General features: G+C 40.7%; 2 protein-coding genes across 11 annotated transcripts in view; both read left to right on the top strand.

The window, feature by feature from the left end:
* Positions 1 to 27: 27 nt before the first annotated feature.
* CCP110 (centriolar coiled-coil protein 110) lies at positions 28 to 17,194 on the top strand. 10 transcript variants are annotated; one of them, XM_041462485.1, is made up of 16 exons: positions 28 to 147; positions 590 to 717; positions 2,758 to 2,914; positions 3,873 to 4,001; positions 4,955 to 6,599; positions 7,252 to 7,373; positions 7,498 to 7,681; positions 8,365 to 8,501; positions 8,830 to 8,946; positions 9,209 to 9,310; positions 9,596 to 9,712; positions 9,871 to 9,950; positions 10,546 to 10,608; positions 11,534 to 11,593; positions 12,179 to 12,261; positions 16,350 to 17,194. In XM_041462485.1, exons 3-16 carry the CDS (start codon positions 2,768 to 2,770, stop codon positions 16,400 to 16,402), a joined length of 3,039 nt encoding a protein of 1,012 aa, XP_041318419.1. In that variant the 5' UTR covers positions 28 to 147; positions 590 to 717; positions 2,758 to 2,767; the 3' UTR covers positions 16,403 to 17,194. The 10 variants fall into 10 exon arrangements, with proteins under 10 accessions (XP_041318419.1, XP_041318416.1, XP_041318418.1 ...); XM_041462482.1 differs by having other exon boundaries at positions 590 to 799; XM_041462484.1 differs by lacking the exon at positions 28 to 147 and having other exon boundaries at positions 400 to 799.
* Positions 17,195 to 18,748: 1,554 nt separating this feature from the next.
* VPS35L (VPS35 endosomal protein sorting factor like) overlaps positions 18,749 to 25,388 on the top strand; it is a 46,296-nt gene continuing 39,656 nt past the window's right edge. The window contains exons 1-7 of the mRNA XM_041462494.1: positions 18,749 to 18,777; positions 21,515 to 21,614; positions 22,462 to 22,629; positions 22,936 to 23,058; positions 23,412 to 23,436; positions 24,435 to 24,511; positions 25,099 to 25,227. Coding sequence (XP_041318428.1) covers positions 18,761 to 18,777; positions 21,515 to 21,614; positions 22,462 to 22,629; positions 22,936 to 23,058; positions 23,412 to 23,436; positions 24,435 to 24,511; positions 25,099 to 25,227 — 639 coding nt within the window. The 5' untranslated portion in view covers positions 18,749 to 18,760. The remainder of the gene's footprint in view (positions 18,778 to 21,514; positions 21,615 to 22,461; positions 22,630 to 22,935; positions 23,059 to 23,411; positions 23,437 to 24,434; positions 24,512 to 25,098; positions 25,228 to 25,388) is intronic.

Below are 25,388 nucleotides of genomic sequence, written 5' to 3'. Positions count from 1 at the left end.
GCGCCGAGGGCCACGGCGGCGCCATCAGCCAGCCAATCAACACTCGGCTATCAGCCGCAGCAACCAATCAGCGCCCGCAGTGTCCGCCCGGCGCTCTCCGGCCGCGTTGAGGGCGGGCCCGGGCCCGGGCCCCAAGCAACACCTCAGGTAACGCCGGGAGGGGCGTGCGGGAAGCGGGGTGCTCCTCTTGGAACGTGGGGCGTTCCTGATGGAACACGGGGCACTGAGGGAAACAGGGGCTGTTCCTGATGGAACACGGGGCACTGCGGGAAACAGGGGCTGTTCCTGATGGAACATGGGGCATTGAGGCAAACAGGGGCTGTTCCTGGTGGAACGTGGGGCATTGAGGCAAACAGGGGCTGTTCCTGATAACACATGGTGCAGATAAAAGTAAAGGATGCTAAAGGAAGGAAAGGTAGCGCTGTCCAGGTTGTCGCAGAACACCTGTGTGTGTGGAGTGTTAAGGGCTTTCTGCAGCTGTGCCAGCTAGCTAATTAGAAACACAACATCCAAAGTGATTATTTTCCAGCTGGTTTGTTATATATTGTATGTTTTGTGTAGCTGACTGTGCAGTCGTTCCTGCCCACAGGCCAGGCCCAGGAGCCGTGGGAGGAGCGGCGGTGCCTCTGGACGGGACCGCGGCTCTGCCCGCCCGGCGCCTGTGTGAACATCCGCCAAGAATCCCGGGAGATGAGCAGCACGGCACCAAAACAACCGGCCACGTGAAGGCTGGGGAAACTGGGCATGTGTAGTCTAGAACTGGAATAGCAAAGCCGAGGAACTAGCAGTTTGTGTAAATGTAAGTGGGGGTTTTGACCAGTTTTTGGTGTCTGTATCTGTGGGAAGGATGGGAAGCAACTGACTTTCCAGCGAGGAGCTCTGAGCAACTAAAGGTAGAACAGGCATGAGGCCATCTTCTGAACTGCTGTGAGGGTGTTTTTTTTTTTTTTTTAGTTTTTGTTTTGTTTTGTTTTGTTTTTTAAATTTTTTTATTGCTGAGGTGAAGATTTGTCACATGGTGTCCTAGCTGGTTCTGAGCATCTCAGGTACTCTGTCAGTGGTTTTGTGTTTCTGCCAGGTGTAGCTGAAGAAAAATCAGAGATATGTATGCAGATGCACAACAAATAATGGGATGCCTAATTAGATGTCTAACATATTTTAAAAACCTTTTGATAAACAACAGCATTTGTTAAGATTAAAGATGAAATTAAAAAAAATAAAGCCCCTCAAAGATCATTGAAGAGGTAACAGATGATGAACTTGTTTTTTGAAATGAGAATGACAGCTTTAACAGCTCTAAATGCTGGGAATTAGATGCTTCCATATATTTAAATTAATTATGCCTGGGCCGAATGCTGGCAAACAAGTGTGGATTTTCCTTCCACCTGACCTGCCTGTCAGGTGAGTGTTACCTGCTGCTGGACTGGCTAGACCGGCAGCTGCTGCCCGGGCGGGAGGGATAGGATGTCAGTGGTGATGCCCTCGTGGATGCTGTCCTGCTGGGTGCTGTCCTCACAGAGCACGGGAACGGGTGCGCATGTTTATCTGTCACAGATAAACGGGTATCTGCCACAGCGTGCTCGCTGAAACGGATACCTGCGGCGGTCCTGACTACACAGCCGTGTGACACGTAACGGATTACACCCGTGCTAACAGGGGAACTTGTCTGGGAGAGCTGTGGGTGGAAATGGCTGGAAACCGGAGCACCGGGATGGCGTTCCATCCCCTCTCATCCCGCTGAGCTGGGGCTGCTTTCGCTGGCCGCTCGCCCAGCCCCGGCAGAGCCGCGCCGCGCCGCGGGTGCGTGCGGAGCGCTGCCGGGAGGGAGGCGCTGCCGGGAGGCGCTGCCGGGCCTGTCCGGCGCTGCGGGAGGCGGAAGGCAGGGGCGGGGCGGCGCGGGGCGCGCTGGGGCCCGTAGTGCGGCGGCCCGGCCGTGGCGGCGGTTGCCGGGAGCCGCTCCGAGCCCCGCGCAGGTACCGAGCCGTTGGACGGGCCCGGGGCCCGCGGGGGAGCCGGGGCCCAGGGGAGGCGATGCATCGGCCCCAGCCCGGGGCGGGCGGGCAGGAATCGGCCGAAGCGGCGCGCCAGGGAACAAAGCGTTGTCAGGCCTTGCCCGGCGGTGCGGGGCTCGCTCCGGTGGGGACGGGCAGTGACAGATATTTCAGATTTGGGCCGCTTTTAAGGAGGCAAGGTTGCAATTTTTTATTTTATTTTATTTTAGTGGTGTGGCGTCTGTTCATAGAGGGATGTATCGAGACGGAGGCTCAGAGGAGTGAAACGTATTCCTCTCAGCCCCTAAACCTGTAAAGGCTTTTTTTTCCCCTTCTTTTTTCTTTTTTTTTTCTTTTATTTTTTTTTTAATCCAATTGGACAGCAGTTTTGTTTGGGTTGGGTTTTGGGTTTTTTTTGACGATTGATAGGATCTGTCTCGTTGTGGAAGATCTCAAAGGTTTAGTCTTTGATGGAAATTATCTATAGCAGGTACAGTTTTGTAAATCCTGATGATTTCAATGCTTGTTTTCTTCTCTGTGTGTTTGTGGTCATAATTTTTGAGCATATATGCAGATCCTCCTTTCATAGGGGAAAATAAATAAGAGTTTTGCAGGCTTTGCTAATGATAGGAGAAAGAGAAACTTAACTCAGTTTTCTAATGTAGAATTTGCTTCCCAAAACATAGTGACACAGAATTAGTGGTGCTGTTGTTTTCCCTTCAAGGTCTTGGAAGTACATGAAGAGTAATGTTGTTATTCCTTGCAGCTTAGATAACATGAAGATGGAGGACTATGAAATATTCTGTAGGAAACATCTTTCCAGAATCCAAGCAGAGGCAATAAAAGGAAAAACCTCTTTGACTGTTCAGAACAAAAATATCTCCCTCATTCAGTTCTATGGAGTTCCTGTGCTTTCCCCTCTGGTAAGGCCTTTTTTATTCCTTTTCCTCCCTGGTGTGCTAACTGTGCTATTGGCACTGGCTTTGATGTGCACATGTAATGATTCTACTGAAGATGTCTGTGAGCTGTCATCTGACCTGCTGCTTCCTGTATTCTAAGCATTCCTAGCCTTACTCTTACAAAATAAGAGGTTAAATATATGTTTTTCTCCCTCACACTGACTAAATTTCCTTTAATTTTTTAATAAGTTATCTTCCTAAGGGAAGCACAAATGTTGATTGTTTTCAATAATGTTACTGCTGGGCTTCATGTAAAATCATATTGACGTTTCAAATGTTGAACATGTGAGTTATTTTAATGGTGTAAAAATGCGAATGAGAAATACCGAGATAGTTAAAAAGCTTTTAAGGAATATTTTTTTGCATGTGTTTGCATCTTCCTGTAATGTATTCCGCAGGCTCATCAATTATGTTAAGTCATTCTGTGCTAATGCAAACAGAGCTAAGCTGAAGATTGTTGGTAGTTCCTGCAATACTGCAGCTGACTTCCTTGTTTCGGTGATGGGAAGAAATGGGAGAGAGTCTCTTACAATGTCCAAAAATCATGATACAGATATAAATTGTGGATATATTGTCGCATTCTTAATTTACAGATGCATGGATGTTGTAAGGGTTTTTAGAAAAAATCTCTGAATCCTGTGTCAGATTGATACTGTAGCATGTAATGTTCATGGAGAATTTTATAAATGGTGTTTCAAATTCATGTTCATTTGCATGTGTGCCAAGAAGGCATTTTATACACCTTCCCTTAAAAAATTGCTTGAGAAGAAGCTGGCATTTAACGTGTGCACAAAATTTCAGGTGTTTTCTGTTTTTCTAATTGTTTTGATCTGTTGTTTTTCTTTTGAATTTATTTCTGTAATTCTGTATTGAAATTTGCATTTAATTATATAAATTATGTTTCTTACACTTTGTTTTGCAGCTTAGCCTTGAAAAGAAAAAGGAAATACAGCAGTACAAGGAGAAAGCACTGGAGATAGAGACCAGGAAACGGGAGTCCCGGAAAAAAGCTTTACTGAATCGTGTTCAGGAGATTGTAGAAAATGTCCAGGTAGTGTTAGTCCAAAGCTGCCTCATCGATTTACAGAAAATCACCGCTATAGACATTTTGAGAAAGTGTTGGGGTTTAAGCATTCCCCAATATAAACATGAGATGAATAGCAGCTACTCTCCAGAACCAGCATTTGCTAGTATTTCATGCTGTGTGTCCTGATAATTGGTCATTTACTGATACCCATTGTAGTGCATGGGACTTGCTTTTCACTGCTTCTTTTGCTATATGCAAAAGACAGAGCTCACTGCTTCTTTTGTAAGAGTGTTGGAAACAACTAGATTGTTAAAACAAGTGAAAAACTCCTGTGTGTTAGAGCTGCTTTATTTGCAAGCTTATAGCTTAGTCATAAAATAATCTATATTCAACTTTATGATTACAGAATTAAAATTACTTTCACAACAACTTGAATTTCTGTTGTGTGCTTTAAAATTTTACTGTAACTATTTTTTTTTCTTTGCTGCTTCAATGATGAATTTAGTAGAGGTTTTAATTTAAAAGACTGCTGTATACATCTAATCAAGGAGTTGTTGTACGTCTTTGGAACAGCTGTAATACAGCCTTTGGATTAAACTGTTGCTTAAACAGTTAATTTGTTGAGTTACCAAGGTGGCAAACAACACTTTGTAGTTTGCATTGTTTACTGAGTGTGTGTGGCAACAGTCAGCTGGCTTGGGGTTTGACCAGCAGACCAGTAAAGTACGTCCAATACAAAAGTAATGTCAATTTTTTTTTTTTTTTCAAATGTGTCTTTTAGATAACGAAGATGCAGCTTATAGGATAGTTGTAGCGTGAAAATCCTTTTAAACAAATGCTGGCTGGAAGTAACATGTAATTCTGACTTAAATAAAGTTGGTTTTTAAATTTTTTTTACATTCAAGTGAAGTTTACAGGAATCTGAGATTGTGAGATTTCATTGAAAATCTGTCATTTTTTAAACTTTTAATTTGCAGATGAAGAAAGGACCTAGCATGAGTGATGCAAACACATCGAAGGCTGAGAGTTCTTGCCCTGGTTTCGATTCAAAGGCTTTGACTGACATCACAGCTCTATCAGACACCAATTCAGCACGTACTACTGAAAGGCAGAGTTCCATGGACCCGGAAAAGACATCAGAACTTAGACCATCAGGTACTGCAGGGCAAATGACATCAAATGTGACGGAAGTAGTTAAGGCAGCAGAAGAAAATGTTTCTTCAAAGCCAGGTGAGAGTCGCTTCTCGGAAGATGCGCCGTGTCCAAGGGCTGCATCTCCTGACAAGGTGTGTAACAAGGTCCCGTCTCATGCTCTGCAGAAGCAGGAGGGACGAGTGGGGTCACCATCAGATGAGGATGTCCAAGATCCATGTGTAATGAGTCTTCAGAACCTGATAAAGAAGTCTAGGGAGTACATAGAGAAAGAGCAAAGCAAGCGTACCTCAAAAAGCAATTCAAAGAGGAGTACAAGTGAAAGTCATTCGGATAAAGAAAATGATGGTGTTAAAACAACCGACTCTGGGAAAGAGCGGGCAAAGCTTACAGGCAGAAGTTGCACTGCTCAGACACTTGATAAACCCAGTCTTAATAAATCAAGTACTCTTCTCCACTGTGCCTCTATGCATCCAAATAACACAAGTATGTCCACTTTATCCAGTTTTTCTAAAGTAGACATACCTATGAGAGTTGGAACACCCCCTTTGGTAGATTCAGATTCAGATGAGGAATTGAAAAAGAATTCTATGTTTGAGCGTGACAGTAGCATTGTCAGGAGCCTCACAGGCTCTTATGCCAAATTGCCAAGCCCAGAGCCAAGCGTGAGCCCTAAAATGCACCGACGGCGCCCAAGACCTTTATCCATGGGACACATCATTATAAACAACCCTGTGAATGCTTATGAGTTAAGTCCTAAAGGTAAGGGTAGAACAATGGATTTAATCATGCAAGATATTGCAGATAAAAACAATGTGTCTGAATCGGTGCCAAAGTTCATGGTGGACTTCACTACGGTCTGTCCTGGCAGAGTTCCTGGTGTCAGCAGGAATTCCTTAGGCCCTTGTGATGGGTTGGGGGTTGGCAGACCAAATCGCCATTCCTTTGGGCTCTTTGAAAGCAGAGGAGCAGTGTCAGCTATGGTGGAAGGACAGGTGGTGATGGACAGCAGGGGGCCATATAAAGTAGAAAGCAGTACTAGTATGGCACCTCCAAAAGTGAGTGAGCCCTTTGCCATCAGTCAGTCTTCAGTGACACAGAAGATCCTGGCTGTGAATGAAATGAAACCAGCTACTTTGGCAGAAAACATTAAATGTAATTCTCCAATGGAACTCAATAAATCTTACGACGTGGAAAATCCATCTCCACTACTAATGCAGAGCAAGAATGTGCGACAGCAGCTGGATAATACTCCGAATGTTTCCTCAGCAAATGAGCAGTTCCCAGAAAGTTTTGAAAAGGTAAAACGTAGACTTGATTTGGACACTGACAACTGCCCAAAAGAAAACAGTTCCTGTGTTCTCGGAGTTGGAATGGAAGAACAAGAGAAGCAGTGGTTGAAAGAACAGAAATATCCTGTGGGATCAGTTTACATTACCAAGAATGCAGTCCTTGAAAATACGGTAAAAGGTAAAAGATTTCCTGTGCTTGAGGGTTATTTTCAGTTTATAAATCTTTCAGAAAATCCCCAGTAGTCATTAGTCATTGGTGTTTCTTTTCAGAAGCCTCATTTCTCTAATTTAATTTGACTTCACAAATCCTGATTTCCTGTTTCAACCTAGAAACTGGAATTTAGTTTTACTAAGACAATTGTCTTATGCCACGAGATCTAAATAAGACTACTAAAAGAAAAGACAGCCCATGTAAATTAAAAGAAAACCACACAGATATTTTCTTCAAATTTAAGACTGTGTTACGTTTGCATGTGTCTCTACTAAATGAGCTTGAAGTGGCATAAATAACATTAATTCACTCCAGGGTAACAATTCTTAGAGCTGTATTTTCCACATCCCTATTTTAATATAGGCTTTTGGTGTTACTGCTGTTCCACCCACAAGTTTAGTTCACAAATATGCATGTGCAAATATTTTGAAGGACTAGTAAATGATGGAGTTCTGTGCAATACATGATGGGAAATGGATACCAAGGAGACCTGATATCAAAGACATCTTTTTTACTTTTTACTGATGAGGCTAATTACCTCTGATAAAGGATGGATGTCTCTGGCAAAGATCATGTAGAGGGTATTTAATATTTGATTCCTTGTTACGTATTTTCTCAGAAGATACTTTTAAAACAAATATGCTGACCTTTGAAGAAGTGAAAAAGAGACTTGAAGAACAGCATGCACAACAACTGTCGATTCTGATAGCTGAACAAGAGAGAGAACAGGAGGAGTTGAAGGTAAGGTCAACAGGAAAAATTCTAAGCAAAGGAAGTTTGGCAGGAAGCAATTGGGTTTGAACGTATATTCTGTTGCTTTGCAGAGTTAGAAAAATAGTCTCATGGTTGAATCTTCCTTCTGTAGGAACTGGAAGAGAAGAAGAGACATTCAAAAGGAGAGAAGGTTACTACAACGGAAATAGAAATTTCCAAAGTGAATATTAACAGCAGGATGGAGTTGGAGTGGAGGAAAAAAAGTGAAAGTAGCTTGCTGGAAAGTGTGCAGTCTCAGCTGGAGACAGTCCATAACACAAACTCCACCAGCATTGGTAAAACTGGAAGGGAAGAATGTAGATTAAGTGTTGTGCTGTAATTTGTTCTATGGTGCTTGACTGGACCAGCTGTGGTGCTCTGTGATGAGTGCAGTGTTCCTGCCCTAGGGCTGCTCAGGCTACACAGATGGCTGCTGCCCTCAGCTGGGGGCAGCGTTTGTGAAACAATGGCTGTTGCATCTTTGTGTCACTGGCATTTAGCACAGGTTCAGCCACCCTTGAACAGTTCCAGGGACTGCGTTTGTTATGTAACTGTGTTAGGGCACATCCAAGGAAAACAAGCTAAGAATAGTCTCCTTTGATCAAGGATGAGGATGTGGATTTGCATCACGTTCAGAAGGACTATCCTTGTGCCATGTAGCTGCACAGCACTGGGCCAGGTGGTCACGTTTGTGTAGAAGGTTTTGAGGGGCTCTGCCAGGGGTTCCTAACTGCAAGGCAGTACAGTGATAGCTGATGGAACACCTCTCACCTGTTCCAGAACATTGTGAAATGTTTTGTTCTGTCTTCTGTTTAGCAAATTTAGCATGGAAATCAATCAGAAATATTCAGCTTGCTTCTTGCCTGTAACTGACCTTGTAGACAAAGCTGTGATCCTCGAGCTGAGTGTATCCACAGACACAGGCATTACTTCATGGGCAGAAGTGTGTGTTGAACTGTGTGTTCTGCTTTCTGTGCAGGTTTTGCTCATACAACACCCAACACCTTTTCTTCAACAAGTGAAACTTCATTCTATCTCTGGGGGCCATCAGGTACTGGAATTATAAAGACCTCAGTATGCAGGCCAAGTAATAGGATCAAAACTAGGTGGATTCAGGTAAGGGAAAAGACAGATTTATTTTTATCTTAAAAGGCCCTCATTTTTTTGTAAGGCTCTGGTAACATAAAATTTTAGTATCTGTACCTGTGTCAACTTTGATTGCATAAGAGATCTGTGTAGGTTATTTTTCTTATTCATGTATGCAAAATAATAATGTAGCAATATATTGCTTCTGCTAAATAATGGTGGGAACTTTGAGCCCAGTCAAAGCTTTATCAACAGATTTTTTCTTATTTGGAAACTTATGTCAGTTGATGGATGTTATTTGATAAATAATTAATAATTCTTGCTTTTTTATAAAAAGTTTTGAATTTTTTTTTTTAAGGTTTTCAGTCCAGAGATGCAAATGAAGTTCGACAAGATCACAGCAGTGGCAAAGGGATTTCTCACTCGTAGACTCCTGCAGACAGAAAAACTGAAACATCTTAAACAAACTGTAAAAGTAAGATCAGCCTTTTTTTGTAATAGGCAGCTTCTTCTCCTGTTTGCTTTTGTTCCTACCTTCCATTGACAGATGAAATGCTGCATTTTCTGTTCTTGGAAGATTTTGGGGCTGCACATGAACATATTTGAATGTTGCATTGCTTAGTGTCATAAGGTCCAAGTCAAACAAAGAATCTGTTTGCTTGTGTATTGTTTGTAATGATTGTTTTGTTATGAAGGGTTATGCCTGGTGCTTACTCCTACTTTCCCATCTCTCCCAGGATACTCTGGAGTTCCTAAAAAATTTTCAGTCTGAAGCCCCACTGAAAAGAGGAAGTGTGTCAGCACAAGATGCATCCCTTCACGAAAGAGTAATGGTTCAGGTGACACAATTTAAACCTTTTTTTTTGGTCTTTCCTAGCTATTCTGCTTTTGTAACATGAATACATGAAACCTTGAGAGTGGCTTTATTTAGAGTAAAACGTTTAAAGAAGAGAAGATTCCATTTTTTTGCTTAACACAAAATTATTTGATTTCAAAAAATGGTTTTCAAAATTATGAAGTGGTTTGTTTATTTAGATTGAAAGCAAAAAAGAGCTTGATGTTCAAAACCATAGGCATGTAAACTTGATTGAATATGTAATGAACATTTTAATGATTCTTTCCAGCTGCGAGCTGCTCTGTATGACATCCATGACATCTTTTTCACAATGGACGCGTCGGAGAGAATGAATATCCTGCGCCACGATCGCGAAGTTCGTAAAGAGAAGATGCTCAGGCAAATGGTGTGTTATCTTCCAGGGAATGGAAACTGTTTCAGGACTTTAAGTACCGAGTCATTTTGCTTTTAAGAGATTCTTCCTTACCATGTACAATGTTTCTTAAATCTAAATTTTTAATTATGCTTTTGTAGGTAACTTTCTCCTGTATCCTCTATTTTTAGGATAAAGTAAAGAGCCCAAGAGAGCGAATGACACTTTCAACAGCTACACAGAAATCTCTGGACAGGAAAAAGTACATGAAGTATGTGCAGCTCTCCCTTGGGTGGAGAGGGTTGGTGGAAGGGGTACAAGAGAAGGAGTAGGAGGCATGGGAAATAGTGAGGAGAAGTTTATGGAATAACAGTTCCTTTGCAAGCTGACATCTCTGCTAGGCGGCATGAGTAAAAAGCTTTCCAGGTTTATGGTGTCTTACTAATTGTATTTTGCTCTTACTTTTAAGGCTCTTCCTGTTTGTAAGGAGAAAAATGTTTGTTCTTAGTTGTGCATTTACGCTGTAATGCAGTGGTGGATGCTTAGTTTATAGTTGATTTTGCAAACTGTAATAAGTAAAAAGTGTCCCAAGTGATTTTATCTATCTAAAGTGCCTAGCAATAAAGAAACTTAATGGCGTATCTCTGGCAAAGCTTTTCTGGGAAATGGTAGCAGGCATTATCTTGCAACACGGTGGACACTTGTTACACTTGCTCCTGAGTAAAGAAGTGATGATCTGTAGGACTGCTCTGATAGTATTACATGGAGGTGTAGTTCCTCTTGTAGGCTTTCTCTGAGTGTTTCTGTTCAAGACCTGGATGATGATTTGCTAAGTGAAATATGTTTCAATACTTTTGTTTCTCTAGGGCTTCAGAAATGGGAATACCAAATAAAAAAATAATCATGAAACAAAAAACTCCTCAAAATCGGTAGGTGATAGGTACTTGTATTAAAATGCTTTTAAGAAACTATCTTACAATAATGTGATCTGTACTGTTGGTTTGCCATTGATCAGCTCAATTTCTGCTCCTGTTGTCATGAAAATAATGCAATCTGATTTACTATGGCCTGAGAAAAGGGTTTATTAGCTCATTATAAGTTAGGAGAATATATTTTCTTTAGGAGTAATTTCTGAAATTTTATCTTCAGAAGTTATTTATTTATTTTTAGTCTTGGTGCTCAGGTTTAAGGCTTTTCTCTGAGCTGCACTATTAAACTTCAGTTTGGCACTACCACTTTTCCTAATACCCTTTACTTTGTGGTGGAATTATTGATAGTGTTTATCTTTAGAAAGCTGTCAGAAAAGTAGTGGCTTTTTAACGTGGGGAAAATTTTGTTCCTTGGCTTGTGTGATTGTTTGCTCAGATCACAGAAGTTACAGTGCTCAGTACATGTTGTTCAGGCAGATAACAGCTGCTCTCTTATGAGGCCAGTCTGCCCGTTTATCTCAAATTAAAGGTCAGATACCTGGCATCCCTTACAAAAAGTTTTTATCCCATGTTTACCCAAAAGCTTGGAAGGCATGCTGTCTACTCATACAGTTCAGCCTTCAAGGACTACTGTAAGCAACTCAGCCCTTTTTCCTGTGTGTTCTCATCAATGACTGGGAATCCAAGGCACTGTTGAGGGACATCTGTCTGTGTGCTTTTTTGTTTCTGTGTTTTAAAGAGTGGAAGTAGTAATCCTATTCTGGAATTTTAATTCCAGCCAGTTTGCCTACATGTCATTTGCATTACAAAACCTGGTAGCCTTTCTGAAATTTGTTATGTGAAGGATGATGCATAATTTGGTATTTCTTGAGAGACTTTTATTTTTAAAGGGAAAAAGCACTAATAAAAGTTTGTGTTTCAACAGCATACTTCAACCAAACCAAGGACAGAATGCTCCAGTTCATAGACTGCTTTGCAGACAAGGGTAAGAGCACAGCATGTTTCTTGTCTGAAGATGAAATTAATTTCAAAGTGCAAGAACAGTGGTTGATGAATAATGTTTACACATAACATACACATAATATGTACACATAACAGTACAATTGTTGTTCAGAGTAAACATAATTACTTCTCTCAGTATTTTGAGAGAATGGTGAAGCTTTGTTTTACCTTTATACTGCAGGAAAATATTTATTGTTGTCATCCTCTTGTGTATTGTCTTCATTTACACTGTTCCAACATTTCTATTTGTAACATTCATTCCATGAAGCTTTGCTTCCACTTAATGAAATACTGTATTTTTATATGTAGACTGTAATGCCATGGTGTCTAAACCAAATCAGTTTATTCAATAGAGTTTTTCAATCTATTCATGGGGAGATGTTCTCTTAATGTAGCTGTGTAAGCCATAATAATATCAATAGGAACTGTACTGGTGCTCAGGAAGAGGCTCTGTGGGACATTGTAAAAATGTTTTCATGCCAAACATATTTTGATAGTGTCTGTATTTTTGTATACATCCTTTCAAGTTCGTTGCAAATGACTTATTAACTGTTTTATATTTAATTAGAACCCCTAAGACCTCAGTGAATGGGGTTGAGCAAAATAGAAGGAAGGCTGCAGGGAGCAGAGTGTCTAACAAGGCTGTTTCAGGTGTGTAGAAAATTGGTGCTTGGATCTTATAGTAAATAAGTTACTAGTACCTAGAAAAAATAAATTAGCAATACATTGTTTTCCTTCCCTTGTGCACCTGCTTTGCTCTGCCTTAAGTCTAACCTATCTCTTCAAACAAACCTGCGCTGGTAACTGAACCATCCACTTTCAGATTCTATAAACACAGTGTATAGAATGTGCTGCACAGCTCATTTGCTTTCACTCACCAGATGCCCAGTCATAAAAAAGATTGCCAGATATATTCACTGGAACTGTTGAGAAATTGCTAGTAGTCAAAACAGACTTGGATTAGAATCTTCATGTAGTCTGATTCTTAGTACACACATCTTCAGCATGGAGCATATTGAAAGGACAGGAAGGCCAGTTTCAGGCTCCTCAGAGGGTGTTCACTCATCCTACAGTTCTAAAATTATATATATAGATATTCCTGTAGCATCTTACAGCATGTTTAAGTCTTAGTGACCCAAGTTTAAAAGTGGAGTATTTCTGTGCTACCATGCAGAGATTGCTGATTTGTTACCTTTTGTATAAAAGGTTTGGTAATAGTGCTGAACCTCTAATAAATCACTATGAATGGTCTTACACAATTTCTATTTTTTTAATTAGATTTTAAATTTCTTAAGTGATAAACCTAGATTTATCAAAAGGTAAAGTTAAAATCTGAACTACACTTCATTTTCAAATGAGAGTTCCACAAGTATAAAAACTGGGAATTTTGGGGCTTAATGAGGAAAATGTGTAATGTAGTAGGATTTCAACTGTTTTCCATAATGTTTTAAAAAATCTGCATGTGATAAGGATAAGATTCCCTTTCCTATAAGAATGCTTATTTACTGATGCCCCAGAGCAATGCTGGCAGGGAGTATCGGTGAGTTTGAAGGCAGTGTGTTTTACACTGTTTAAATGGCAGGTTTTCCCAGATGCTACTTTGTGAAGTCAAAAGAAGTGGCCACAGAAGGATGTATAGTGAGGCAGTATCCATAAACATAGATAGCATTGCAGTATCAGAGGGGCAGATAAAAGGCAGGTGATGAGATCACAACCAGAGTGTGTTCATTTTTTTTTCTGTACTCAGTTCTCTTAGCAGTGCTGTCATCATCAAAGTAGAGCAAGGCAGTTGTTTGGTTGGACTCAGTGACTCTACAGAAAAATTAGTAAAGATAATAAATAATCTTCCTGAAATATAAAGCAGATAAAGTAAATAATATAATTTTAGCAACCAGAAGTAGGCATTAAGGCAAGTGTTCATCTGCAAGTTTGCTACTGACTAGTAAAGGAGCATGCTGAAGAACAGGGACAACAAAACAATCAAAACCTCTACCAGTTACAGTATTACAGAGGTTGTAAAAGAGCAAGTGTTAGAGTGGTGTCAGGATCAGGTCTGGCACTGATTCAAGGTTTGGGTCCCATCCTCAAACCCATGTAATTCACACTGAGCTCATAATGAACACAGTGGTGTTTACACTGTGGCTGGCACCAGACATCCAGTTAAGCATGCAACACTCTTCTGTGTTGGCAGCCTGTGCTGCTGTGCCAAGGAAGTCCCTGGGTTTATCTAAGTCATAATTACCAAAGCTGTGACAGGCCATACTTGGCAATGAAAAAACTCCTTTGGGAAATATCTCCAAACTTCTCTTTGCCTTGTTGCTATTTGTCAAGTATCTGGAAAGTCATTGAATGCCTTCTGCAGTGGCTTTCTTGGAACTTCAGGCAGATGTGGCTAACCAGTTTTATGCTGGTTAGTTCTGGCTGCTCAGTGTAACCTCATGTAGGGCTTGGACATCACACATGTTCCTGTGGTGCAATACCAGCATCTCAGTGTGCTCCTTCAGAAATAGGTTAGACTTCTTGTACTGCATGAATAGAAATGCATTCTGAAGTTATTACCTGGGCATGAAATAAACAATCTGCATAATTTTGCAATAATGAAAGAACTTAAATATATTTAAATAGAGTATGGTTTCCTTTGTGTATGGATGAAATGTGAATAGTGAAAAGTCTGGCAGTATGTTAAATAGGGTGTTGATTTGATTTCTTTTCTTCGTTCATTCCTGACTACCAATTAAACTGTGCTTATTAGAGGGGCAAAAAGGGAAGGAGGGCTAGTAAGATATAGTTATTATAAGTACATTCAACTTTGACATGAGGCAAACCTTCAGAAGAAAATAACATACTTGTCCAATGTTTTTTTTTTCTTCTCCTGATTGTTGTTTTAAAGTCTATATGCAAAGTGCTTTGCAGCTTTAATACCACTCAGACTGATTGTTCCTTTTCTGGCAAGAAGACCTTTTGTTTAGGAATCAAGTGGCAATCGTAAACTTAGTTTTTGTTGAGTTTTGCTCCTTCAATCCGAAGTTCTGTGCTCAAGAGAAAAGTACAGACTCATAAATGAGTATTTTTTTTTTTTAAGTTCAATTAGTTTAAATCAGGCCGAGATGTTCCATCAGTAGCTTGCAAGTAGGGCCAGGCAGGGCATTTAATGAGGTCTGATTGTGCTAGGCAGAAGGTGGTTGGGATCAGGCTGCTCCAACAAGACCTATTCATCTCCTCTGCCCAGTTTCCTTTCCTGTGGAAAGGAAATAGAGGGCAGGAGGCACACAGAATATCTGGCAGCTCTTGGCCAAGCCAAGGGCACAACTTGCCTATGTGAGGTGATGGGGGCTGTGAAGTGTGTTGGCTTTCAGGCCAGCACTTCAGGAAGCCTCAGACCTGCTGTGTGTGAGTAGCAGGTCTGTCCTTTGTCCCAGGAGAGAGGCCTCATGTGATTGCCTCTTGCCACTGGAAAAGGATGGGTGATAATTGTTTTCAGAACTGTCACTGTTTTTATTCAAATTTGCCTTCTGCAATTCCTTGGTCTAGATTGCTGTGGGATTTTTGCACACTCATATGCTATTACTGTCATATCCTGTTACTTGTGTGACATTTTTATATAACTTGGAGGACACTTGAGGTGAGTCAAGGGGTAGTGTTAATCACTAAAAAAAGGCTGTGTCTGTCAGCCTGGTTGTCTGTCCTGGAAGATCCCAGGTGATCTGAAGAGCACAGCCCTGGGGAGGGCAGGGCCAGTGAGAATTTCTGCCTTTTGTGTCATGGGAGCCTGTTGGGATGGGAGGCTCTGGGCATTCCAAAGCTGCTTTGGCCTGTGCTGATCATAGCCCTGGGACACCTGTAGGTAACCACTGCAGCTCTGACCAGGAGTAACCAAAGAGCCCAAAAAGGACTGGCACTTCCTTTGTCACCTTCATTTACTGCCTGGTGCTCATTTCTCTTCCATGGCTGTCTTCCATTCCCACTGCTCTGCACCCTGTGATATGGTTTTCACTGCTTTGTGTAAATGTTTGCTCACACTGCTGCACTTTCTTGATAACTGCTTGGACCTAAAGAATGCTGAGTTGTGCTACTCCTTACCAGCCTGCAGTGCTGAGCCTTCATTACTGGAAGATACTTGTGCTGTGCATAGTATGATATGGATTTTTAAATATATGTATGTATATACTTGTTCCTTCTGGAAAGACTGATTTGTTTATTCATTTATTATTTTTTTACTTAAGCATCCTTCCTTTTATAAGGGCTCTGCCTGATGATTTTCATTCTGCACCTCTAATTCTGTTCTCTTATTGACATATGGGATCCTCTTGTTTTAATTAATCTGACAAAAGGAAAGAGTTATGTTAAGTATTCAAGTATTTTTTAATTTATTTTTTTTAAAGTAATATATGGCATAGTTAAACTCAATTAGCCATTTCATCTACCTTGGTTATGCAGTAGTTCTTTAAAAAATTGTAAATTGTGGCTGTAGTTGTTTTAGAATAGCAGAAAAGAAGATGGAATAGTTATCAAGCAAGGCAGTTCTATAGAATGTCATTACATTTAAACCTATAGGTAGTTTTCAGAAGGGTTTTGGGGTGTACCATAATGAAAACTGTCATTTAAAAAGTAGTCACTGAATACATAATACTGCTTTAAAAAAATTGTCCTGATTTTTTTCAGCTATTTTTGTTGGACAATCCTGTTTCAAAAACCATTAATATGAATTGTAATGTGGTAACGTTTCTACTTATTTTTAGGAGCATATGCAGGAAGAACCCAAAGAAAGAAGCCAAATGTTGTGATAATTTAAGAAGACAACATTCCCTGGGATAAAATGGCCATGTTTTAATGATGGCTTTGTCAGCACTGATTTTTAATATTGCATCTTCTTTACATAGATGTATATTTAGACATCTTAAACCTACTTTGTTATTTTCAGATGACACATAACACAATCATATTGAAGCTGCTTTGAAGCTCTAATGCTTGTGGGAAAATTGCATGTTAGAACTTGTGTACAGACTAGTATTAATATATAAAAGATTCATAATCTTGTTTATTTAAAGACTAGCACGGGGCAACATGAAGGTAATTTGTGACTTTTTCACACTTTCTAATTCTAGTGTCTGACATATGCTTTTTGCATTACTTAAATTGCAATTTCTGTGTGTGAGTGAGTGCCACCATAAGTAAGTCATGGGTATATATTTATTTTCATTCCATAAAGTTGAAGCAGCTAAATGTGAAAAAAAACCCCAAAGTTCATTTAAACAAAAGTGAGCTTTCAAGTCAGTGAATTTGTCAGCAGCAGTTCTGAATGTACTTTCTGTAGGAATGAGATTAGCTCAATTTCAGTACTAAAGGCCTTGTACCAAATGTTTTGCATTTCTGCTGAGCTGGACAGATGTGGTCCAAATTCACTGTTGGGCTGATGGACAAACTTTCACTGATCAAACCAAAAATGTGCATTTATATGTGTGGTAGATCAAACCATTGTACTGAAAGAGCCTTGGGTTTTTATTGCCCTGCTGTCTACTGCATTTTCTTATGGAAACATCATCTGTCCAGCATGGAGATGTGTATGTTTTACAAAAGCTTCAGAAGGTACAATTTTAACTGTTTTACCATTGCAGACTTAAATAGTTATTTCAGTCTGTAATAGTCATTCAGATATGTTACATTTAGTTGATGACAGTGGCAGTTTTTCTGAGCAGTTTATCTTGTGCTGTGTGACCTAACAGGCCCTTTGTACTGAAGTAATGATTTCTGCAGGTGGGGAATCCCTACCAATCCCAACACTTTCATATTTGTGAATATCTAACATTAAAAGATCATGGTCATATTCTACCTTAGTCTTCCAACTGATGGATATTATCCATCAACTGGAGTGGAGCATAATTCTCCACCTTCTTTTAATGAACTTGAGACATGATATTAACAAAGTTCTAGAGAGAAAAGCTCAGCTGTATAATCTTTGCAGTAGAGAACTGACTGCCAGAATGTAAATTAGGCTATATTTTGTTAATTTCCCAGTGTCAATACAATACAACACACTAAACTTTGGAGGCTTTGTAATGTGTTGACATGAATGTAAGAGAAGAAAGACCAACTGAAAATTTCATTGTGGTAAATAGCATGAAAGAGGAACATTAATAATGGGATGAGGACACTTATTTAATGGGCAGTGATGAGTGGATTGGCACCAGCCTGTGGCTTTCGTCTGCCACCAAGTCTGTCCTCTGCAGCTCGTGATGCTGTTCAGAACAGCTGTGTCATACCAGGCACTAAGTTACCAAACTGCGTGCTTGCAAAATGGCAGAAACTGCCCCAGCACCTTGAGGAATGACGCTGCTCGTTGGTTTGAGAGCCCGGGGCCGGTGTAAACAGGAGGCTTTACGCCAGTGGAATAGCTGCCTCCTTCATACAAATGCTCTGGTGCTTTAAAGTCACAGTTGTACGGAAAATGCCCGAGGCAAGTTTCCTGCTCACCCGGTGGGCAACAAAGCTGTGTTTTAGTTCCCAGCTCTCCTTAGGAGTGGGAAACATCTCAAGAGGGGAGGAATTGACAGTGACAAGAGTAACCTGTGTCACAGATGACAGAAGGTGCTGTTGATATGGCAGCACTGAAGATTGATGCTTTTAATGGATGTTTTATGTGCTGTATTTATTATTAGCATAGGCAATATGTTGATGCACAGATAGGTTTAGTGTGTTAGTAGAAATGAATGTTTCCCTTCTCTTAGGGTTTCACATCTAAACCTCTTGTTCTTCAAGCATGTTTCCAGTGTGTAATAAAGCATTATAGCACAAGGGTCTTTTTTTGCCTTTTTTTTTTTTTTTTTAACTTTCATGAGGCCTTTCTCTTGGCAAGTGCCAGAATTTGGTTTTGTACTTGCTGTTTTGTATTTATACATATTTATCTTTTTATTTTGTGTGGAATTGTGATACCATTACAGAAGTCTATTTATTTTTGTACTTTGTTTCATTTTCACCAGTCTCGCTTTTTACTTAACGCATTCTGCACAATAAACTCTGAATTTTGAACATTAAACGCCCTTTTTCTGTGCCGTTTCTTCGCCCGCCCTCAGGCGGTTCCCGCGCTCCGGGCGGGGCGGAGCTGCCGCCGGAAGCTGCGGCCGGCGCGCGCTGTCATGTGACCGGGCGCAAGATGGCCGCGTTCCCCTGGTGAGGCGGCGGGGCCCCGGGAGCTGCCTGTTCCCCGGGAGGGCGGGCTCGGGGCTGGGTGAGGGCTGCCGTCGTGCTCGGCGACCCTCGCAGCCGGGGGGCTAAGGCGGGGGCGGCCGCGGATGTGCCAGAGGGGAAAGTGCGGGGCCTGTCCGCCCGCGGGGCTCGGGGCAGTTCGGCCGGGGGGGAGCGGGGCAGGCGGGGCGCTGCGTGCCGAGGCTCCGCTGCCGTGGCACCTGAGCCCGGCGCTGCTGTCTGAGAGGCCGACGGTACAGATCACGTTCATGACACCCTGGCGTTACACGGAGCCAGGCGGGCACAGCTCTGCTGAGGGACGGAGCCGCAGCTCTGAGCCGGCTGGGGCGCCACGGCCGCTGGATTCCCGTTATTTCCCCTAAAATCAGCAGGAATTCCTCGAGCCCCGCTGGTTTTCTGCGGGGTGTTGTCACGGAGCGTGTGCTGCTCGGAGCGGGGCCGGAGCACTGACTGCGGGCGGGGTCGGTGCGGGCCGCGGCGCCGGGGAGCTGAGGGCTCTGCTGTGTGCTGAGGGCTCTGCTCTGAGCTAAAGGCTCAGCGCCTTTAGCCAATGCTGTCTTTCACAGGCTCTTTAGACACGGCTACAGGCACAGTCAGCTTCTAGCGACGCGCGTTTACAGGAAAACTGTACATCTGTGGAAGCTGCGCTGCGCACAACAGGGAATTAGTCTAGCATTTGGTAAAGGAAGGATAAAAGAGGCACTCTTTCTGTTACAGACAAAAGCAGTAGCAAAATAGAGCGGAACAAAGCAGAGCAGCAGAGACCCTGAAAAACTGATTTTTACATAGTACAGCAGTGAGGTAACAGTCTAATAAATAGGTCTAGTAACACTGATAGTGGCCATGGGGAAATAACCAGACTTTTACCAGAGTAAGATGTTTCCATCATGCTGTTATCTAATACAGAACATGTTTTCATGCTGTGGGGCTTAGCAGAAGCATAGCTATTTTTAAGCAGTATTAATGCTAAAAAGCTGTTTTGCAGATTTGTTGTCTGCACAGTCATCAGTCTGCATATGAGGAAAAAAATAGCACCTGTTGGTGCTGAATAGTGGTATTAACATAATATTCAAATTAAGCAAATTTTAAAAATTTCAACACATTTGTTAAAGTAATAAAAAGTATATAAAATAATTTAAAGTGCAGGGCTGCAATGCAATTTTATAATAGCAATGCATAAATATCTAGAGAAATTGTTTTGTTTTTATTTCTGATACTCAGATAATGATAGGTACAGTTAGTTTGGGATGTGCTTCATTTATTACCAATACCAATATATGTCTAGTGTTGTAAAGGGATTCTTTTCCATTTTGTGTGCCTGATTCCTTTGTGCTCCCTGTGAGCTTTTTGAAACACTTGCTTTAGGATAAGCACTGGCTCTGGGAGGGGGCTGTGTGCCTGAAAGCAGTCCCAGGGAAAAAGATGTTTTACCAGGAGGAGAGAAAAACGTTTGTGGGCTGGCAGATGTTGAAGGTGCAGAGCGGTGGCAATTGCAGTGGTGCTCATGTGTGGGAAAGGTTGAAACCCACTGTTAAAAGAGCAGCTGAAGCAGGGGTGTAGTCCTGCAGGATGCACAGAGGATGAAACCCCAGCTTGGCCAGAGTCTTATTTTTATTTCCTTTCAAAAGTTGGCTGCACTGCTGTGGCCAAGAAAGGAATGCTTAATCTCCTTTCCCTGGAGAGTAAGCCGGACATAATGCCAGAGCAAACTTGATCTTGTCTTCTGTATTGGCTCTCTTACAAGCTGTCTTATCACTTGAATAGTCACATTGTAAAAAATGTACTTTTAAAAGACTTATTTGCAGGGTTTGCAGCTCTTGTTCACTCCCACGTTTGTATTATTACCATGTGCACTTGCCCAGTGTGCTCACACTAATTGGAATGCAGCTGATTTTGGCCTGAGTGTGCTGCGAGAGCTCTCAGCAGTTAAAGAAATGTTATAATTGTGTAGCCAGAAAGAGTTTGGAAGATTTTTCCACCCAGATGCTGATTAACCCATGATGCAAACGAGCAAGAAGAGTCATTGAACAATGGGACAATACAAAAAGAAAAGGAACTGGAGATCAAGAAAACAAAGAAGCATGTAGATTTTACTGGACTCTTTCTCTTGCTCTGCTGTATCTCATTAAATGTCAAAAGTTTCTTGTCAGAGTGGCACAACCATAAATTGTCTAATTGTAATTCTAATCTGATACGATATCTGTAGGAGAGCTGCTTAGCACTGCTGAAAATCATCCAAATGAGTTATGTCTTTGAATAAGAATGGAATTATTTGGAAGCTTGGATTAATTCTAGTGGGAAAGATGTGTGTTATGTAGGAGAAGTGCTGTTTGCTTTTGTTAGGAGTGTGATCAAAGAATTTTTTGTGTATCCCCTGATTTTCCTCATTCAGCTGAGGCAGTAGGGTGTGCTGTAAACGTTCTCAGGATTTTGAATGAAACAGAAAAGAACAGTTAGCAGCTCTGTGTTTTTCAAAGACTTAAAAAGAGTACAACTAAATGGCTGAAAGTAAAATTTCTCCAGTTTTAGTTTTATGTTATCTCAGTAGAAAGAAATTTTGATCCTTATGTTTGTTTATTTTTCCGCATGTTTTTTGGTTTTTTTTGTAAATAAGCATCTGTATAGATATAAGATATGCTTCTCTCTTAGTGTGTGGTTATTTATATGCGTATATACTTTCCCTTCACTCTTACTTTTTAAGGCATGCAAGATCAAGGAACTATGTGTCAGAATCTGAAGTGTGCAAGCTGGAATCTGTACCCTTGGATTTTGGTGATTACCATCCACTGAAACCCATTACAGTGAGTTTGTTTGTGCTTTTGGAAAATCAATCTGAATTCAGACTGTGTTCCTCTTTTTACATCTGTTCCATTAAAATTAAAAGGCTTTGAGAATGTTGGTGGTACTTGTGAAGTTGCTTTCTGTGTTAGTGGCCTGCTTTAAAGGCATCAAGGTTTATTCTGTTTGCTCTTCACAGAAGTTTGCTGGTGCTGTTATGTGTCAGAAACAGTCTCTTGACAAATACAGCACCTCCAGCTTGTAGGTTTTCTTGGTTGCATTAAATGCTGAATAATGGATAAATTTAAAATCAAATTGTCACATTACAAATGGCCTGCATAATTGCTTGATATAAGGTTTGGATTTGGGTTAGCTTCCAGTCAGCTGTGTACTTTAAAACATTTATAATTTCTTTGATGTGTAAGAGGCTTTTAAAGATGTACAGAAAAAAAATCAGCTTCAAAGAGATGAGTTATCCACTAATGAATGATAAATGGGCAGCAGCTTCTGCTCAGGAAGGTCAGTAGGGAGAGAAGATGCTGGCCTGAGGTATGGATTTTATGTTCCAGGCTTGAGTGTTGTACAGGAAAAGTAAAGATGAAACTGGCAGAGGAAATTAAATAGCAAGAAAGAGTTAGGAGGACAGGGACAAACCTAATAAAATAGAGGAGGGGTACTAGAAAGATATTCAGAGTGGTTGTTCGTACAACTTTGTGGACCTAGAATTGGAAGGAAAAAAGAAAGCAGTGGAAATTCTACTGAAGAGTGAGTGCCTCCACGTTCAGGGAAAAGGGGGGGGAAGAAAAAGAATTAGAGAAAAATGAGGGAAGAGAAAGCCTTTTTGTTTAATAGTTCTGAATTTTTCTTTAGGTTACTGAATCCAAGACGAAGAAGATGAACAGGAAGGGAAGTACTTCTTCCACCTCCTCCTCTTCCTCCAGTTCCGTGATGGACCCGCTGAGCAGTGTGTTGGATGGCACAGACCCCCTGTCGTTGTTTGCAGCAGCTGCAGATCCTGTGACTGCTGCTCCTCCCACGGTAACTCTGAGGGCTGCTAGCTCATCTAAGTAAAGGAAAACCAAAACAGAACCGTAAAGCCAACCCTGGATAAAATGTATTGTCTCACTGAAGAGGTTAATATAGGAAATATACCTACTTCTTTTTTATTTACCTACTTTTATCTGGTTTATGTTGACATATTTATTTAAATATAGAATTTTGTTTAATATTGTAACTTTTGAAAGGATCAGCTAGCACTTGAAACATTGTTGACCTTCGTGTTGACAGCCTTCTCTTCTTTTTGCAGATCTGTATTTAACTTTTGCACTTGTACTCTTGTAACAGGATGGTGCCCGAAGGAAACGGGATAAAGATGAGAGCTCAGCAGTGGGAAGTGACTTTGAACCATGGTCAAGCAAACGTGGTGAAATCCTTGCTAGATACACAACAACAGAGAAGCTTTCTATTGTAAGTGGTGGCTGCCACAATTGTTTTGATTTGTACTAGACCTTTAATGCATTTTGGATATTACTGTTTTATAATCATTTAATGGGTGAATACTGGTCTAAATTTCAGTTTTCATGTTGTAGAAAACTGAATCACAAGCTCTCACTTGCAAAGATTATTTTAGAGCTGAATCCAAGTCTTCTGATATTTAGAAGCCATCACTTTGTCTTTTTGTAACAATGCAAATAACTTCTAGTGTTGCATCTACTTCTAAATGATTAGAGGGTTGATTAGCAGTGTAATTACCCTGGGCATTCTTGGAATGCTAGTGAGTCCATGTTTTCTAACAGTCTGCTTTTTCTGCTTCCTCACAGAATCTGTACATGGGATCTGAAAAAGGTGAGCACTTTCTTTACCAGTAACAGAGGTTGCTTGAGGCAGGGTGCAGTGACAGGTTTGTGGTCAAGAATAGTTGAAATGTATTTTCCTGCCTCCTCCATTCTGACATCATGGTTCTTTCTTTTTTGTGGATAAGAAGTCTGGATGTTTGTTTAGAATAGTTATTGAAAACAAGCCACCTGACCACCTTGTCTTTTATTCCTATGGGCTGATGAATTTGTGATTATGTCTTCCATAGCTTAAAACTTTTTTCCATTTAAACTGAGCAATGATGTTTTGAGGATCATGTTTATCAACTCTTCTGCTAGCTGGAAGGAAAGCAAACAAGTCCTTTGGGAACTTGTTCAGTTATTCTCTTTACATGAAAGTGAAGTGATTTCAGCTGTATGCTGGGTGTTTAAAAAAGAACCAAGTGTTAAATATTTTATCATGTTTTCTAGCAAAGAGAATCTGGGCTAGGTAATCATAGCATAGTAAATCAGGATTTTTCTATATGAATAAACACGCAGCATTTCAGCATCTGCAAAAATAGAAAGCACTTTTTTGCAGTGAGAATGGTCAAACTGAAATTGGATGTTCTGGCAGAGTGTGACCTCTATATCCTTAGATATTGTTAAATTGACTGGATATAACCCTGTGCAACTGTTAAAACTTCAGAACTGGACCTGCTTTGAGGAGGAGAGTTGGACACAGACCTCCATAGAGCTTTTCTGTCCTTAATTATCCTATGGTTCTATCTGGTGATTCTTTTCTTACTGGTAAAAATTGCAGAAAAATCCACTCATATTCAATTCTGCTTACTCATTGCCCCTTTCAAAGTGAATGCACTGTAGGTGTGTTTAGATGTGTGTCTTCAGGAATAGTCACTAAAGGAATCAAACCACCTGTCTTCTGTCTCCAAAGCTGACTGGTCCATGTCAGACTCCTTCAGGTTTGTTTCTCTTTAGAAGTCCCAGTGTTCAAATGTTAAAGAAACTTAAGTCTGTAATTCTTTGCAGGAAAAGCCACAACTACTGGTTCAGCAGTTTCTGAAAAAGTGAGGACAAGGTTAGAAGAACTGGATGATCTGGAAGAGGTGAGAAAGTTTTCTGATGAAATTATGGCATCATTATAACAGTGAAAGGAATTTGTGAAATAAAAATCTTTTGTGAAAGCTTTTAAAAAGGTCCTGATTCTGCAAGTGCAGTATTTAGATAAATACGTACTTTCTGTGGGAATTCTCCAGTAATTAATGCTTATTGTTACAGGATTTGGGCAGAGTCATATTTTTGTATCACTAGAATTGTGATTTGAAAATTTACCTGATCTGTTGCTGTTGATTTATCTTCTTAGTGCTGTAAAACTTTATGGAGCCCCCTAGTCTTGACATCTGATAATTCTGGTTGCCCCTGTTGCCAAAGCTGCAAATGTCTACCTGAGTTTAATTTAAGTTACAATTATGAGCTTGATAGAAATACTGAGCACTGAAGTTATTTCTCAAGCTGCAGTATTTTACTGTGCAAGGGTGAGTTGTTTTATAACCTACTTTCCTAAGACCTGAAGGGAAATGGTAATAAATTTTGTAGGAGTCTCCTCCACAACATGGTGATTTGAGTCTATAATAACAGCACTTTCCTTCCTTCCCTCCTGCTCTTATTACGAGGGTTTTTGTTTTCTTGCCAGGGATCACAGAAAGAGCTGTTGAATTTGACTCAGCAGGATTACATGAACAGAATTGAAGAGCTGAACCAGTCTTTAAAGGATGCATGGTCCTCTGATCAGAAAGTAAAAGCTCTGAAAATAGTCATCCAGGTCAGTTTTATGGTTTTGTTCTATGCAGAACCAGTGAGTTCGGTGATACAACTTGTCCAGTTTCCTTCTTGGGAAAAGAAGGCTTTCTACTGTTTTTCTATTATTTTCTTTTGTTCTCTGAAACACATTTCTTCCAGAGTTTTATGACTTCTGACAGATTT

This window comes from Pyrgilauda ruficollis, unplaced genomic scaffold, assembly GCF_017590135.1.
Source record: "Pyrgilauda ruficollis isolate IOZ18807 unplaced genomic scaffold, ASM1759013v1 scaffold16, whole genome shotgun sequence".
NCBI classification, from domain to species: domain Eukaryota; kingdom Metazoa; phylum Chordata; class Aves; order Passeriformes; family Passeridae; genus Pyrgilauda; species Pyrgilauda ruficollis.
The sequence above is the reverse complement of the archived record's forward strand: the minus strand, read 5'-3'. Positions and strand labels throughout refer to the sequence as shown.